This window comes from Lipophrys pholis, assembly GCF_963383615.2.
Source record: "Lipophrys pholis genome assembly, chromosome: 1".
Lineage (NCBI taxonomy): Eukaryota > Metazoa > Chordata > Actinopteri > Blenniiformes > Blenniidae > Lipophrys > Lipophrys pholis.
Window position 1 is genome coordinate 34455971 of NC_137635.1, and position 17601 is coordinate 34473571.

Sequence of the window (17601 nt, forward strand, 5' to 3'; positions counted from 1 at the left end):
GCACCTGTCCATCAAGGTGCGTATCACTTTTCCAGCAGGCAGCCCGCAGAACTAGAGGACAGAACAGAACAATGACATCCCTCTGTGGCTTCTGATCTTGCGGGGGAAGGATTGAATTAAGTCTGTAACTGTTATCTCACACTATAAAATCCTCTCCAAATTTCACATTCCTTTGCACATTTAATCAACTTGCTTTTCTTTTTTCTTGCCAGCTGAATCCTCATGGCTGAGGCCACCAGCACGAGGAGTAACGGTGGAGGTTTAGCCAGTGGAGGGACCGGAGGAGTGCGAGTGCCCCAGGAACCCTCTCTAAAAGTCGGGGTGGTGCTGTCAGATGAGAGAGTTGACTTCCTTCGGGAGCAGGCCTTCTGTGTGCTCCGAGTGAAAACGGATAAGTGGAACCGGTTCATCGGTGCAGACGAGAACCAGAAGACAATACTGGATTTTCTGGACCACATCTGGACCAACCGACTGCTGCTCTTCACCGGGCCTGGAGGGACACTGCATGCAGGAGATGCTCAAGTAAGGAATAAAGCACATACACTGCAGACATGAAGTGAGTGCACGATAAGTCATGCACCTGCTTTTAAAAATATGCCATTTTCTTTATCATCTCGACACATTGGTGAAAGTCAATTTAGTTTGGCAAATCTAATTATGGTAATTCCCTTGAATGAATATTTGACTGAGGAGTTGAACTATTGTTTACTGTGTGCACCCTGTGTGAAATTGTGTAAACAAAAGAAAAAAAATAGAAAGTTGCTATGTGAGATTAGTTTGTTTCAAATAAAGCAACAAAGTCTCTATAACCAGACCCTTTTTTTGAAAAGACATTCAGGCATAAACAAATTATATAATCAACCATTTAGCTTCTAAGCAAGACAAATGAGCTGACATCTCGGTAATTAAGTGTTTACCAGCTTTGCAGGGGTTTGCTGTCTCCACTCCGACTAACATGCACATCTCGTTGAAATAAGTCACTACTTATTTCTGGTGCTTTCAATGCTGTTGAAAGCGTTCCTACTGTGTTTTCATCTGTGAAGACGTCTCCACCATGGAAGACCAAGCTTCTGTGTGTGCTCAAGAAAGGCGTGAAGCGAATCGCCCGCCAAGGATTCAGACGCCAATTCTGGCTGGGGGAGGTGCCTGGGTACCCGATGGAGCACCTCCCCGTCGTCATCTCTGAGGTTAGGCATTACAGAATGTGCATATGTGTGCATCCTCGACTTGGTATCAAAAGGTGGCAGCTCACGAAGCATTTGTATTTCATTTCTGTACTTAAGTAGATTTCTCGGGTGTCTGAGACACAGAGGACAGAGTAAAACTTTAAAGTGATTAAATTGTGAGTTATTGCAGCACATCAAAAATATAAACAAGGAATAAAGTTGAAAATGTCCTGTAAAGGCAACGTGTACCACTATGTTATTGTTACACGGAGTTGGACATTTTGTCATGTTGCTATCAGAAGGACTGAGTTAGTTCACGCACTCAGCATCCAATAAACACGAGTGTAGAATTGTAATAAGGCTGCTGTCCACCAGTGGCACGTAACAAAATATTTGCGCTTTATTATTTTTACTCCCAATTTTTGAACACATTTTTTCTCTATTTTGGACATTCGAGAAGAGGGCGTGTTACTTCTATTAAACTGTTGTGTCGGACAAGTCAGTTGCGTGAAAGGATCAAAGTGGCTGATCGATAACTGAAGCAGCAGAAGTGATCAAGTTATGTGAATAATGGATGATTGCTGAGACTTTGTGTGCTTGATAAGAATTCAAAACAGAAACCCAGAAATAACTACAGACTGTGGTCCAAAGACTTGTTTTTACTTTCTGACTGTCAGTACGGAACTGGGCAACAAAAAGTCTTCATGTGTTCTGCTCATTGTTCATGGAATGTATTACAGAAAGACTTTAAACTCACAGAGCTGGTCTCACTGGGAGAGATTAGGGCCCTTTCACAGCACCTGGAAACGAAAAATACACCTTGTTCTTGTTTTAGCTAACTTATTTTTAACTATTTGGTGGCTTTTATTGTTTTATCTTTCATATGCTCTTACTCTGTGACTATACTTTTTATTGTTTCTCTGTTATTTATTTGTTTTAAGAAAATCTTAGTAATATTTTGACTCTGTAAATTTGTTTTATGTAAGGTTGCGAGGACACGTGTAAAAGAGATTATTTAATCTCAATGTGGTTTTCCTGACTAAATAAAGGCTAAGGAATTAAAAATAAAACAGGCTACTTTCTGTTATTGAGAAAAGTGTGAGCAGTGGAGGCGTAGAAGTTGGAGCATCTGAGGTTAACTGGTTTGACGCCCACAGCTGTCAGGTTACCAGTGTTGGGTGCCTCAGAGCAAGGCCCTCCGCTTAAGATTACTAAATATGACGGCTCAAACGTGGAGAACCTTAAGGAATTTCGCCCTGGGATTATTAAAGAACTTTCTATTTTGCAAAGGTTCAGTTTCTCCAAAAGTTGAATGATGACCTGCTAATAATTAAGCTTGTGTATCCATGCTGGAAAATGCAGTATCGCATTGATAGTTAAAGAGTATATCAATAAGGTACAAATCTATTTGTGCAATTTTAATTGTGTCCACCTAATCGTACTTATGACAACTATCCTTAACAACCTATTACAGATTTCCAGGCATTGCCTGTTGGACCTTAGTGAGTTCATGGTTTATGTGGGGGACCACTAACCCTGCCCCATGTCTTCCAGGTGTTGGTGTGTGTGCTGTCTAATGGTCTGAACCATGAGGACTGGCCCCTGGTGGTGTCAGATGACATCCACAGGCACTTGGAAGAGCTGAGGAGCAGAGTTGTGACCCTGAGAGGCCGCGCTGAGGGACGAACACTGTTACCGCTACCGCTGTGTGTGGAGAGAGCACAAGCCCGGGACATTGTCCTCAGGTTAGTTTGCTGCATTTATCAATGAACTGTAACAACAACAACAACAACAACAAAAGAATCCTGACTTAAAGCTTGAAACGTTTCCGAAGACAAGACCAGAGTGCATGTAGTATAAAGGGATAATATCATGTGGTATACAAGGATTTGATTTCATTTTCCTACCTCTTTGACGACCACGCCGTTCTCCTATGAACGGAAGTGAAGTTGACACACCTGCGCAATTAAAAAGAAAGTACTGGCCTCTAAAGGCTAGATAGAAAGTACAACGACGTAATTATGTTTAAAACAATTAAAAAGATAAATCAAGGGCATGATATAAAATTAGTTCCTTCTATTTCATGTAGACAACAATGTTGTCAAGCAATGCTGCTTTGTAATTTAAAACAATTCAGTAATTAGTTATAGTAACTGCTTGGTATTAATAAATTTGGTGCTAATAGTACTGACTTCAGTTATTTAAATAATAGTAAACGCACAAATATTCAACATGTTTACTTAAGTAAAAGTAAGAAAGTTGTGAAATGTACTAAAGTAAAAAAAATTTGTTTTAACTTTGTGCATCCCTTTTATGGTTGTGGCATTCGAACATGTACACCTCTTGTAATACTATGGAATCAGTAGCACTGGTTGTGATTCGACACTATAATGTTTGAAAAAAACTAAATTGCTTACTCAATGAAAACAGCTGACAATATTATTCTATACAACTTTGTGTGTGTGTGTGTGTGTGTGTGTGTGTGTGTGTGTGTGTGTGTGTGTGTGTGTGTGTGTGTGTGTGTGTGTGTGTGTGTGTGTGTGTCAGGGAGTGCTTGGTTGAAAATATAATTTTAAGTCAATACATTTTTGCATTAAAGTTTGAAAAGCAGTTATGTGGTCAATAAATATAGCAACTGAAGCTCATTGAAATATTTTTATTTTATTTTAATGGGAACTCAACTTTGATTTTAAGTTTGAATACCTTTTTACATTAAATGTTACCCTGAAGCCTTAGAATTCATGGGAAATGATTCACTTTGTAAATTTGTAGTTTTCGTACTGTACATTTAGCCAAAGCTCATATTGTTCTTTTACACACACTGATTCCCCCCTCAGCCCAACTGGATGGCCACTGGACCATGGCTTGTTATACTCTATAGAAACTCTGATAGTTCAGTGGTCCGGACAGATTTGGAATGTGCTGAAGAAAGACTCTGGTATGGCGCTGCTCCAGGGAGACCACCCAGGCCCCAACGTTGAGCTCCAGTTTTGGACCACTCAGAGGGAAAACCTGCTGGGCATCCAGTCGCAAGTATGTTTTCTGACTGCGTGGAGATTTGGAAGGGCTCCAGGCGGTGCATGATGTGAAGTGAGGAAAGTAAACTTCCACTGGTACATAGAGCAATGGTTTACATTTATGTTTTCAAAGGACTAAATCATCACTAAATACAGTGGTCAGACTGATGTGATGGTTTATATGCGCCAAGAAGATCGTCTTATACAATCAGTGGATTTTAAGTAATAAAAATGGATTTCTTTGCTCATTGTGTTTTGCTTTGCAATTCTTTTTTAAACCGTAAAGCCGAACTTGATGTGAGTTGATTCTTTTAGATCCTCACAGTTTGTTCAAGGTCAGCGTTCTCTTCTATCTGCGTGAATCAGTTCTGCCTTTTTTCTCAAAACACCCCGTGTGAAGCGTCATGTGGTGATGTTATGAAATAGGCATGTGACAGTAGGAAGAAACGTGATGTGGCATTTACTGCACATCGGTATGATCGGATCACAATCAGGGTCACACCAAACGTCCAAAATCTCAGTCATCCACCACTGGTTGATCAGAAAAAACAGTTTACATGGTGCAATTTTAATTGGATGGTTGGATTACTTATGGTCCATTTCCCCAGCTAATTTCTGCTTTTATGATATCTCCAATGTCATGTGGGGATTTACTATAGTACCACTGTTTGTTAGTGATGGAAAGAGTTGCAACATATTTAGACATGACTCAAATTTATGCCGTTTGAAAGACAAGCTCACCAGACTCAAAGATATTCTCAGCATTTGATCAGTGCCAGTTAAAATCTTTCGTTAGTATTCCTTATGGATTCTATATGTTTACTGTTTTCAGATCCAGAGCTACAAAGTGAAGCAAATCATGGAAATCCTGCGAAGAGTCAAGAGCAGCTACCACGCTGCCTTTAAGGGCGTCTGCCTCAAAGTCAATGAGGGTAAATCAGCATTACCTGTTATTTGTCTGTGCTAATGAACTAATTAATTTTCTCATTCTGTTATCTCTCACAGCCTAACTTCTCTTCATTTAGTTTTGCTTCGGAAACAAATTACGCATTCGTTGTCTATGTACTATAGCAATCAACCCCCCCAGCATAGATTATTTATTTACTAAGATAACTGCTAATATAGTATAGATAATTTTGTGTTTTTAATGACAAATTGAGTTTTGTTTGAGTGTGGCAAATTATATTTACATTGTTGCTAACCTATTTTAGCAGCAGAAAACAGCTATCAGGGCAGCAGCAGGCCTCTGTTATGATTGTGTTATCCACAAAATAATGCTGGATGTAATTATTACAGCCGTGCTGGAAGCGGAGGATATAGATCTGTATCTACGTCCTCTGAGGAGACAGATCAGCAATTTAGAAGAGAGGAGTTTTCCTCAGGTGGACACTCTGCTGCCTCCTCTTTTTCACACGCTCTGCCTCATCTGGAGTCACTCCAAGTACTACTGCACTCCACAGCGCATGGTGGTCCTTCTGCAGGAGTTCTGCAACCTGATCATTGACAAGGTACAAATCATGGATGCCCATGAGAAAGTGAAGAGAGCTAAACAAATCCCCATGACGATTTTCTCTGTGTTCCTCAGGCCTTTGCCTACCTCATTCCGGAAGAACTGTTCAAGATGGAGCTCGAGGAAGGTATGGAGAGAGTACAGATAAGCATCTTGGTTCTGCGCAACTTCAAGCAGTTGTTTCACACTTACCGCCAGAGGATCCCACAGTACTACGAGCACGGTCAGAGCGTCAAGCTGTGGGACTTTCCTGCTACTCTTGTGTTCAGGCGATCAGACCGCATCATGGAAAGGCTTCTTATGATCGAGGTCTGTGTGGGTTTTAAATCACTTTTAAAATAAATAAAGGAAAGGAGCTACAGTATCCCACACTTCAAAACATGTAATAATTGTTCAAAAAGTTTTGTCATTTGTTTTTCTGCACAGTTTTTGTGCATGTAAATATCTAGCCTTGAGTGAGTAGTTTGATAAAGGTTCTGGGCTGTAGCATGACATCTTATAATACTTTGCAATTTTGACCCCATTGTCTTAATTTATTGTTGTAAAATGCCGTCTGACCCAGAGTATTTTTTAACACTGTTTACCTCGCTCTAATTATAAATTTGTTTCTCTCATCTCATTCAAAGGAGCTTTTTGCCGCAGCTTTAGACTTTCTGAAATTGGAAAAGATTGAACTTGGCGGATCCCGAGGGAAAATCCTAAGTGAGATGGTCTTCAGCATGAGCGAGGAGTTTCATGACTGCTGGCGGACACTCAGAGAAAGCAAATATGACCCCTTGGACTATACTAATGACGTGAGACCTTGTTGCGGCTGTCTTCGATATCACACTGCTTTTTAATAAGCCCCAATGGGTTGCTACTCGCAGTGATTTGTAACTGGCATTGACAGGCTCAGCAAACTAATAAAAAATAATAATTAGATGTTATTTTCCTGCACAGCAGTGCAGTAATTGAAAGGTAGCAAATCAAAGTAGTTGCTAAGCAACACATAAGCATCGGTGACAGGAGTCATTATTAGACCGAGCATCAATATTTAATTTTCTCAGATATTTTACAACAGCTTGCAGTGCGCCTTAGATGAGGAACTCAATCACAAATTGATCAGTGTTGAATTACATTTTTCTCAAGTGTGTGTGTGTTTCTCCAGCCAATACTTATTAACAGGACTGAGGAGAACTTGAAGGCCTGGCCTGAAAATTTAATGGAATAAAAATTGACTGTTAATATAAATGGAATGATATCTTTCTCATAACAAAGTGACAAAAACATCAATAATTTCCTGTCTGATGCCTCTAGGAGTTTGAACGTCACTACAGACGGTTTGTGGAGCAGAACAGAGACTTTGACCAGAGGCTGGGGACTCTCCTCAATTTGGCTTTTCAGCACTCAAAAAACCTCAAGTCAGCCTTTAAGGTGTGTCTGCTACAGGTTTACACTTAAAGCACACAATTTAGTGTGTGTGTGGGGGGGGGGGATTGTGTTAATCATTTGTCTAACATACATCCTGTCAATTTTCTTCTTCCCATCTAGTTGCTGAAAATTTTTGGCACCCTTCTTGAGAGACCCAGAATTCATCAGCTGTTTTCACCTAACTACAACGTGTTGTTGAGCATGTTCAGCCAGGAGATAGACCTCTGCCAGTTTATACTAGATCAACACAGAGATGGGGTGAGAGAGCTATTTAACACACTGCCTTCACGGAGGAGACGTCCAATTCATTTGCACTTGTCTTTCAGCTGCAATCGGGCTGTGCAATCCTGGGAAAAAACATGCCCTTGGTGGCCGGAAACCTCAAATGGTCACAGGAACTTAGGACCCGCATCCTTACCAATCGGAGTAACCTCTGCCAGCTGGCTCATATGTACGGATCAATCCCACTTCACAAGCCCAGACAAATGCAATTATACTGAGTGAGGTCTCACCTTAACAGATCTAATGGCTTTTATATGCATTCATTTACAGATATAACTGATTTATTTTAATTGTTTTAATGTCTGGAACACTAAACCAATTGAAATAATTATGATTTCTATCAGTTCATTTGAAATGCAGTATTTGAAATTTGTCAGTTTGGAAACTGAATCTTATACATTGGTCAAAGCTTGTTTACTTGTTGATGAAGATGATAATGCAACCTCTACACTCTTTGTTCCTAAAACTGATATTCCTTTTCTTTTCTTTCCAGGCCTCTGGGTTGTGCTGAGGCAGACATTGTTCTCCAGAAGTGTGAAAGGGTCCTGGAGGTGTTGGACCAACATGATGAGGAGTTGTTTTCTGAGTGGACTGAGGGACTTGAAGAAATCTGTCAGACACACCTCAAGGAACCACTGTTGACACTGGACACTGAGACAGGCCTGTTCCAAGTCAACTTCAGTCCTGCTGTAAGACCAGCAAAGATTGTACATTCATTGCAAATACTGTATATGGACATTTTTACTAAGAAATGAAATACTCGCAGTGAGTGCTGTAGAAATTGGAAAAAAAGATGTTCCCACATATTGAAGGTCAATGAAGAATCTATTGTATGAAATACATTCATTCTGAATTTAAGAATTACAGATTGTGTCAGACAGCTTTTTAATGCTTAAAAGAAACAGAACAAACTCCGATTGTAAGAAACTAACACTGTATTTTCTGAATCCAGAATAAACCAATGCACAACTATTTTTCATGTAACCATTTTTGTGATAAATACATATATAATATGGGAAGAAGTTACATCAGTTTGATTTCAGCAGAAATAGTAACTGTTCTGCACGAGCTGCAATAACCACAATGTATAAATAATTATGGAAAGTCCCGCAATGTTTTTAAGAAGTCAGACAAGTAAAAGGGTTGTCCATAAAAGTTTAGTACTGATGAATATTTACAACTCTAAAACTAAGTGTTGCTTTCCGTGTTTATTATATTGTCTTTCTCGCCTGCTCTCTCCAGCTCGCATCAGTGCTCAGAGAAGTTAAGTATCTGGGCATTTTGAAGAACCAAAACATTCCTAAAGCTGCTCTCCATCTATATTCAAAGCGAGAGAGACTTTATGTGGTGGGTGCCTCACTTTATAGCCTCTGTTGCCCAATACTGGCAAAATACGTTATTCATGAAACCTGTGACTATAAATGTTGATCTGTGAAATGTGTTCAAAATGATCGGTTCATGTGTTAACTTTGCATTTTGTCATGCAGTACACACAAACACTGACGTTAGTGACCCAGTGGTACAACAAGCTCCACAGCACCATCCTGGCTGTTGAGCTGGGATTGGTGAAGGAGGAGATGGCTGGCATGAAGCGACAGCTGGGCCCAGCCCTGCAAGAGCTGACCTGGGCTGACGATGACCTTTGGGACTACATTCAAAACACACGAGACCTGGTCAAGGTACTGATAATTTCCCATCTATTTAGGGGAAATGCTTTCACTGCACCAGCAGCAAACAACAGCTTTTTAGTGCACGTATTGATAACATTTTTGCACCATTATGATAAATGTGTCTAAGGGTTGGCCACAATGTGGGCTGATATATAAAAAGGCTGGCAGTTTGTGATTGTGTAGCATAAAATGGCACAGTCTTTATGTGGTCCAAGCCAATTTTCTTTAATTATAGCTGTGGCTCCATCCCATAGCACTTCCTCTTGATAGCGAGCACTTGAAAAACAGAGAGCAACATGATGCTGCTGACCAGGAAATGTAATTATCGGTTGTAATAGATGCTCTTTTTTGCTATTGCCAGAGCATCTCTAGTCGTGTCCAGAAGAGTAAAGCTAATGTGGAAGCCATCCAGGCCCTCATGGGTAAATTTAGCAACCGGGCTTTCATCACCAGAAAGAGTCGTGATTCCACTCTCCTTATCTTCTCCGACATTGAAGAGAGTGTTTCCAAACAGCATTCTCTCATCAGCAGCACGGGAGAACAGATACACAAACTACTGCAGGTATTCTCACATCTCCCTCTTGATATGCATCGTTCAGTTCACTAAGCAAAATTACTTTGAATCTGAGTGAAAATATGGGCATTTTGCCATCTTATTTATGCAATTTATGTACCTTTTCGGGACTACAAGTACACATTTTTTCATCTCGTTTTTTTTGCCCTTCAGCCTCCTCCTGTGGCTATTAATTGTTGTAGTGGGTTGTAGTGTGTGGCTGGAATGAGTCTGCCAAAAGACTGAAGATGGATATTAACATTATTGTGTCTTGCATATGTACATGTTCATTGTCATTCAAGGTCACTTATAAATGGAGAGACAGACAACTTGAACACGTTTCCATTTTCAATTGTACTCCAGGAGAGTCAGTCTCTGCTTGGTGCGAAGGATCTGGACAGCAGTGAATGGCAGGCGTACACAGAATATGTGGACCGAGTGATCCTGTGCGGCTTCTCCAGCGCAGTCCGCAGCTCCCTGCAGTACTTAATGGACAACACTGATGCCGCCCAGCGCATTACACCACTGTTTGAAGTGCAGCTGGTGCTCAACAGCAATGAGATGACCTTTGACCCTTCATTAGACTTAAGCCACAGTGGCAACTTCTATGATATTGTGGATAAAATGGTGACCAACATCACAAACATGGCATCGTTCATTCCCAGAGTGGCAGTCCACAAGCAGCAGAACAACTACCAGGTGCTGTGCAGACTGCATTGTAGATCTGCACTGTGCACATTGTGCATACAGATGTTTACATTTGCATGTGTGGCACCCGTTTCATATGCAGTCTTCTTTTTTTTTTTTCTACCTCACAGTGTGACATAAATGAAATTGATGAATTGTCTGAAATGTGCCACATAATCCGCTCACGTGCACGTGCCGCTGTTGCTAAGGTGAGTCTCTAATTTACTGCTCGCGTGAGCTTTTCTTTCTTTTTTTTTGCATAGTTACAAAGATTTTGTTGATTGATAGGTCAAAGAATACCAGGCATCCTTTTCCAGCTACCGCTACCTCTGGACTGATGACAGGTAAGATGTGTGTGGGGTTTTTTTCTCTGTTTTTTACATTATCAATTATATTTAATGTAGACATGTGCATTTTAAGTGTCTGGTATTTTCTTTTCAACATCTGCAGGACTGAGTTTATGAGGCAGTTTCTACTTTATGGCCATGTGCTAAGCACAGAGGAAGCTGAGCTGTATGCCGACTATGAATTAAAGAAGAACCCGCCCACGCTGGACAACTTTAAAGAGCAAGTATGTTGCACATTTGTATTTTCAATAGGTCCTTTAACTCTGAATATTCAAAGTGGTGTTTGGAAATCTCAATAATCAGACTAATTTGACTGTACCTTTGTTGATCCAGATAAATCTGTTTGAGTCCCTGTATGTACGAGTGAGCAAAATGGAGGACAGCAAGGTGTTTTCCGGCTGGTTGCAGCTGGACATTAGACCCTTCAAACACACACTGATGAACGTCATCAAGAGGTGGAGTTGGATGTTTAAAGAGCACCTTCTCAACCATGTAAACCAGAGGTCAGATACACTTGAAAGACACACTTGACACCCAAAGTTTTGAGAAATGACAAAGAAATAATGTCACTTCTTAACTCATTTTACTCCACAGTGTGAGGGAGCTTTCCCTTTTTGTCCAGGACACAGCTCGGGGTCTTTCTGCCAAAGTATCAGATGGCGACTATGCAGGTCTGGTAGACATAATGGGGCACCTCATGGCCATCAGAGACAGACAAATCAGCATTGAACAACACTTCAAGCCGCTCAAATCTACCGCTGAACTTCTCAAAACCTATGGCCAGCAACTCCCAGAGAGTGTCTACACACAACTTGAAGTGTGTACCAATGCACAAGCGCACAGATTTTCATAAATGATAGTGGTTATGTCGGGTAATCAGTGTAAGTCTTTGCTCCTCAACCTCAAACACAGGAACTGCCCGAAAAGTGGAAGAGCCTCAGAAAAATAGCCTTTACAGTCAAACACGAAGTGGCACCACTACAATCAAATGAAGTTTCGGTAATCCGCAGGAAATGTGTGCGGTTCGAGGTGAGGCTGTGTGCGAGTGGGATAGGATGTCATGTGGCAACCTCTTACAAAGAGCTCAGTATCTGACATACAAGCCTTCTTACCTTCTATCCTGCATTATATATGACACCACATCCCCTAGTGACTGCAGTGATGGATGGAGAAATGAAGGCGACTCAGCATGAATCCCGAACTTGTCTTGTTTTAACATTTTAGGTCAAGCAGTATGAGTTCAGGGAAAAATTTCGAACTGAATCAATCTTCAAGATCAATGTGGTGGAGCCATATAAACTAATTGATAAGGTGAGCGGTGCGACTTTCTTTTGCTGGCTTTAAAAAAAGAAAACCTTACCAGTTATTTTATCCGAAATAATCCACAGCATATCATTGAAGGAAATCAATCAGGCTATGCAGTGGGAATTAATAGCCTATTAAAATGTCTGTCTGTAGTCTAATCGAGCAGTAGCAGTGATGGAGATGGAAATGAAGAAATTGCAGGACACGGCTGATTTGTTTGAGGTCAGCTTTCCGGATTACAAGCAGCTGCGCCAGTGTCGCTCCGACATTATTCTCGTCAAAGCAGTCTGGGACATGGTCATCTTTGTGAAGGTGTGCACTGCAATCACAATACAAAACATTGACCAGGCAGCGTCAGTATGGAGCTTACACACTTATGCTCAAGTTCTGAGATGAATCCTATCGATTGATGTGTTTTACAATTTACAAAGTGCTTTAATTTCCATTGTAGAATGTCAATGATCCGGGGGGGGGAGAGATCCTTTTTGGGTCAACAAGTGCTTATATAATGCTTTTAATCTCCTGTGAATTCCAGACCAGTATTGAGGATTGGACCAAAACTCCATGGAAAGAGATCAATGTTGAGCAGATGGACATGGAGCTAAGGCGTTTTGCTAAAGTATGACAAACTCGGGAGGAAAATAAGTTGTTAATTCATTCTGAAATTCAAAACAGATACTTACAAGTATAGCTGCTGTATTTCATAGGAGATGAAGATGCTGGATAAGGAAGTGCGGTTGTGGGATGTCTATGTGGGTTTGGAATCCACTGTTAAAAACCTTTTGACCTCCCTGAGAGCTGTCAACGAGCTACAAAACTCCGCTGTCAGGGAGAGACACTGGCAGCAGCTCATGAACAGCACGGGGGTACGAGGATGTCTTTACTGCTGCTTCACTGTGTCACATTCTGTCTAATTCAAATATATGATTTTTATCAGGGTTCTTGTCCTCAGTTAATCTACTGAGCAAAGTTCCGGCCAGGTAAATCAAACCCAATTATCCAAACCTGAATTTTGAACCCACTTGTCTCCTCTGTGTGTGTTTTGGACCTCAGGTCAGGTTTGTGATGGGTGAGGGCACCACCCTGGGGGACCTGCTGGAATTACAGCTTCATCGTGTAGAGGATGAGGTGAAGAATATTGTGGACAAGGCTGTGAAAGAAATGGCAATTGAGAAGGTAGAAATTCATATCAATTGTATTGTAATAACACACTGCTATGATGATTGACAAGGCATCCATTTTGATATAATCCAGGGGTGTCACATATGAGCCAAATCCTGCATGATACCATTAGCATCAAAGCTTTACTGTGGATTTGTAAAAACTACTTTAAATGCTGCAAATGGGAAATGTGGGGATTTTTGGGCATAATGGCATAATGTTGAAATTTCACTTTTTTTTGTAGGCTTTCTAGTAATTTCACCACTTTGCAGTACGATAGACAGAAACATTTGGAGTTGTGCTAAAAAAAATGTACCAAATTAAAAGTTACTGTGCAAGCATTTTATTGGACAATCCACTCAAATATTGCGAAATGTGACCCGGAGGCTCTAATAAATTTGACACAAAAGATCAACAAATTAATTTTATGAACCCCTTTCAGATGAGGTCAGCTGGTATGTGGTCATGTCTGAAAAACTTGTTTTCCTTCTCGAAAGTGTAAACTTTATCTCATCGTTGCAATGACAATTAAAAAAGATGCACTGTATTCCACTTTGGGGGGTTTTGTTGTTGTTTGTTCTCCCTTGGGGCCAGTGTCATATTGGTAATCCACTTGCCCTGCTCATCCTCAACTGTATAGGTTTTGGCAGAGATAACCCAGACATGGAGTATTATGTCGCTGTCATATGAGACTCATACCAGCACAGGAACCGCTCTGCTGAAGGCAGATGAGAATCTAATAGAGACACTGGAGGACAACCAGGTGACCCTTTGTAGCAGAATCTTAATATGTGCTTCATTCTGTTAGCTTCTTGTGAAGTATGAAGAGCTTAAGCTTGTTCATTTTATTCCCCACTGACAGGATTTAGCATCCATACTTCTCATATCCATACCTTCTAGGCTGTTTATGATATCTAGAAAATTAAAAAAAAAAAAAAAAAAAAAAACACACACAAGAAAGGAGATAAAATGAGCTCTGCAGGCTTACCACAGTATAACTCTAATCAAGATTTATTTTATGATTTTAATGTAATAGAACAGAAATAAATCATACCAATCTAGTTGTAAATCAAAATATATATTTACAGAATAGAACCTGTGGATATTCTCATGTTCTGTGTCACAATCCATCCAAACTCTTCAGGTGCAGCTGCAGAACATCCTGATGAGTAAGTACGTGGAGTATTTCCAGGCCGAAGTGAGCGGATGGCAGAGGAAGCTGATGGTGGCTGACCTCGTCATCACGTCCTGGATGTCTGTCCAGAGGACTTGGGCTCACCTCAACAGCATCTTCACCAATAGCCATGACATCCGGTGCCAGTTGGCCAATGATGCTGAACGATTTAAAGGCATCCACACTGACTTTCAGGTAGACACATACAGAGACGACGTCCAGCATTCTTCCTTATGCAAGTGTCTGCTTACCTTTTGTCTTTATCCGTGTTCCCTTGTCTTTCATCCAGAGCTTGATGACTGAGGTGGTGAAAAACAGTAACGTTGTGGATGTGACAAACCAGCCAGGCTTCCTGGAGAGCCTGGAAACTTTACAACAGCGACTGTCGGTGTGCGAAAAGGCCCTGGCTGAGTACCTGGAGACCAAGAGACTCACATTTCCCAGATTTTATTTTGTCTCCGCCTCAGATCTGTTGGAGATTGTCTCCAAAGGAACACAGCCCAAACAGGTGAGGGATTATAACCTGATCATGTTTTCCAAGGGCACGCTTGAACAGATATTGTTTGCATATTCCATTCATCACTTTAACTGTTTGTCTAAGAAAACAAAATGACTAAAGATAAGAGATGAAAAGTGAGATTGTTCATTTCTAAAGTGCCATGAGATTGAAGTTGCGGTTCAAGTCTGGACCTGGGATAATTTCTGAGTAGGGTTTTCAGGATTTTATCCAGCTAAAAATGTCCTCCCAAAGTCCAAAGTAAACATTTAGACTATGCATGTGCATTTGTGTGTCTTCCCAGGTGACCAGACACTTGTTGAAGCTGTTTGACAATATAGCAGATCTTCGCTTCAAGGACTCGAATCGAGATGGAGGAGGTGAAGAGGACGGGGTGGCAGTTGCTATAGGGATGTACAGTCGTGAGGGAGAATATGTTTCATTCTCTGAGCCATGCCCTTGTGAAGGACAGGTATTGAAAAACTAAATTTGATTTCTCTGTGTGCAAGTACATTTGCACTCATTTGGTATACCTGTAACTTTCTCTGTACGTTGTCAACAAGACATCATTTCATGATCATGCAGATGTTTTATTTTGCATCATACTTTTCCCATTTTTTTAAATGATCTTATTTTTGTCTTTCTTCAGGCAGAGTGTTGGTTAAGTGCATTAGAGAACACTATGCGCTGTACAGTCCGTAAAGAGATCCAAGAGGCTGTAACTGCTTATGAAGACAAACCCAGAGACCAGTGGCTCTTTGACTACCCTGCACAGGTCTCTGAATCTCATATACTTTCTGAAGCAGCAATTTTACCTTCATAAAGACAAACAAATTATCTGTTTCCCTTATTGTTTCGCAGGTGGGGTTGACTGGAAGTCAGGTGTGGTGGGCCACTGATGTGGGCATTGCATTTGAGAGGGTGGAGGAAGGATTTGAGACGGCTCTTAAGGACTACAACAAAAAACAGGTAGTCCTACAGGGTAAGGTCAGGTTGGAAGGAGAACCCATGGTTTGTTTTTTTCTCAGTGATGTTTGCTGGATTCTGGTTTCCTAGATCACACAGCTCAACTCGCTGATCCACATGCTGTCGGGAGATTTAACTCCTGGAGACCGACAGAAAATTATGACCATCTGCACCATTGACGTTCATGCTCGAGATGTTGTCGCCAATCTAATTACTCAAAAGGTTGTCCTAGATTTAGCCTAAATCATTCCAAATTAGTCACATAAAAGTGGTTAAATCTTTCTACTGGTGTTTCTGTTAGGTGACGACGGGACAGGCATTTGCATGGCTGTCCCAGTTACGCCATCGCTGGGATGAAGAAACGAGACACTGTTACGTTAATATCTGTGACGCCCAGTTCCAGTTCAGCTACGAATACCTGGGGAATACTAACAGACTGGTCATCACCCCACTCACTGACAGGTTTGCACTCAGTTTTTAAAATGTACGCATGATTAAAAATGTCTATTTTTATGAAGGAACACCTTCTCAGAACTGGGTGAAGCAACCGCAAACAACTTTTAACTACTTTTGACTTCTGGACCATCTGCTAAATTAACTAAAGATTTTGTCATTTATATTACTAAATTTAATCCACAATCACAAAATTTCTAATAAGCAGAGCTCAGACTAGTAGAAGGTATCAACTCATATACACAAATAAACAAAGGGATAAACAAAGATTGCTGGTCTTTCAACGTTCCATTAAAAAGACACACACACGAAGTGTAGTTATAAAAGGGAAGATGAGGCTCCCATCACATCTGTAGCCTGTTTAATAAGGAGTAAGCAAGCTTTATGACATTTTTTCATTGGGATTTTATTCTCACCCAGGTGTTACATAACCTTGACTCAGTCGCTCCATCTGACTATGAGTGGTGCCCCATCAGGCCCAGCTGGCACTGGTAAAACAGAAACGACTAAGGACCTGGGGCGCTCCCTGGGTATCATGGTGTATGTCTTCAACTGCTCTGAGCAGATGGACTACAAGGTAGTGTGGGCCGAGCAGATGTTCGAACTGGTGTCCATTAATGGGGGGAATATCACCTGTTCGTTTTTTTTCCTCTATTTGTATTCCATCCATCCGTCACATCCCATGTCTGCCTCAATTATTCTTTCAGTCCATTGGTAATATTTATAAAGGCCTGGCTCAGACTGGAGTCTGGGGCTGCTTCGATGAATTTAACAGGATCTCAGTGGATGTTCTGTCTGTGGTGGCTGTCCAGGTTAAGACCATACAGGATGCTGTACGCAATAAAAAACAAAGGTATATGATGCAAAAAACTGAATTTGTATGTGTTTTTTCCGCCAACTCTATTTACAACCATCTGTAATTACTACTGTGTATCTGTAGGTTTCATTTCCTTGGGGAAGAGATTGAGCTTAAGTCCACAGTGGGAATCTTCATCACTCTGAACCCCGGTTATGCAGGCAGGGCTGAACTCCCAGAGAACCTGAAGGCTCTGTTCAGGTTTGATATGATCACAAGTAGACTTAAACAGTATGTCTAAAAGATGCTTGAAATTAGTAATGTTTTTTCTTATATTTGCTAAATGTTCAGGCCCTGTGCAATGGTGATCCCAGATTTTGAGCTCATCTGTGAGATCATGTTGGTGGCTGAAGGATTCATCGATGCTCGTCTTCTGGCACGCAAATTTATCAGCCTCTACACTCTGTGCAAGGAGCTGTTATCAAAACAGGTACAAACATAAAACTAATTTGTCAAGGCATAAAATATTCAAAAGCAATTTTTTGTGTGATATCAAGGTGAGTGTAACCTCCAAGGTAAATGTTGAAGTAAAGTAGTTATAAAAAAAA

General features: G+C 40.9%; 1 protein-coding gene across 1 annotated transcript in view; it reads left to right on the forward strand.

The window, feature by feature from the left end:
- Window positions 1-1157: 1157 nt before the first annotated feature.
- dnah9l (dynein, axonemal, heavy polypeptide 9 like) overlaps window positions 1158-17601 on the forward strand; it is a gene marked incomplete at its 5' end in the record, with an annotated part of 36307 nt that continues 19863 nt past the window's right edge. Inside the window, 38 exons of the mRNA XM_080465067.1 lie at window positions 1158-1187; window positions 2721-2911; window positions 4004-4199; window positions 5016-5115; window positions 5480-5691; window positions 5769-6002; window positions 6320-6487; window positions 6990-7106; window positions 7224-7361; window positions 7430-7554; window positions 7879-8074; window positions 8628-8732; window positions 8873-9064; window positions 9417-9617; window positions 9972-10307; window positions 10427-10504; window positions 10584-10639; window positions 10746-10866; window positions 10976-11145; window positions 11237-11459; window positions 11555-11671; window positions 11867-11953; window positions 12101-12259; window positions 12483-12566; window positions 12655-12813; window positions 13001-13123; window positions 13749-13871; window positions 14253-14477; window positions 14572-14790; window positions 15083-15250; window positions 15428-15553; window positions 15640-15747; window positions 15835-15966; window positions 16046-16206; window positions 16618-16774; window positions 16905-17050; window positions 17138-17254; window positions 17345-17483. Of these exons, the coding sequence (XP_080321193.1) occupies window positions 1158-1187; window positions 2721-2911; window positions 4004-4199; window positions 5016-5115; window positions 5480-5691; window positions 5769-6002; window positions 6320-6487; window positions 6990-7106; window positions 7224-7361; window positions 7430-7554; window positions 7879-8074; window positions 8628-8732; window positions 8873-9064; window positions 9417-9617; window positions 9972-10307; window positions 10427-10504; window positions 10584-10639; window positions 10746-10866; window positions 10976-11145; window positions 11237-11459; window positions 11555-11671; window positions 11867-11953; window positions 12101-12259; window positions 12483-12566; window positions 12655-12813; window positions 13001-13123; window positions 13749-13871; window positions 14253-14477; window positions 14572-14790; window positions 15083-15250; window positions 15428-15553; window positions 15640-15747; window positions 15835-15966; window positions 16046-16206; window positions 16618-16774; window positions 16905-17050; window positions 17138-17254; window positions 17345-17483 (5739 nt within the window). The remainder of the gene's footprint in view (window positions 1188-2720; window positions 2912-4003; window positions 4200-5015; window positions 5116-5479; window positions 5692-5768; window positions 6003-6319; window positions 6488-6989; window positions 7107-7223; window positions 7362-7429; window positions 7555-7878; window positions 8075-8627; window positions 8733-8872; window positions 9065-9416; window positions 9618-9971; window positions 10308-10426; window positions 10505-10583; window positions 10640-10745; window positions 10867-10975; window positions 11146-11236; window positions 11460-11554; window positions 11672-11866; window positions 11954-12100; window positions 12260-12482; window positions 12567-12654; window positions 12814-13000; window positions 13124-13748; window positions 13872-14252; window positions 14478-14571; window positions 14791-15082; window positions 15251-15427; window positions 15554-15639; window positions 15748-15834; window positions 15967-16045; window positions 16207-16617; window positions 16775-16904; window positions 17051-17137; window positions 17255-17344; window positions 17484-17601) is intronic.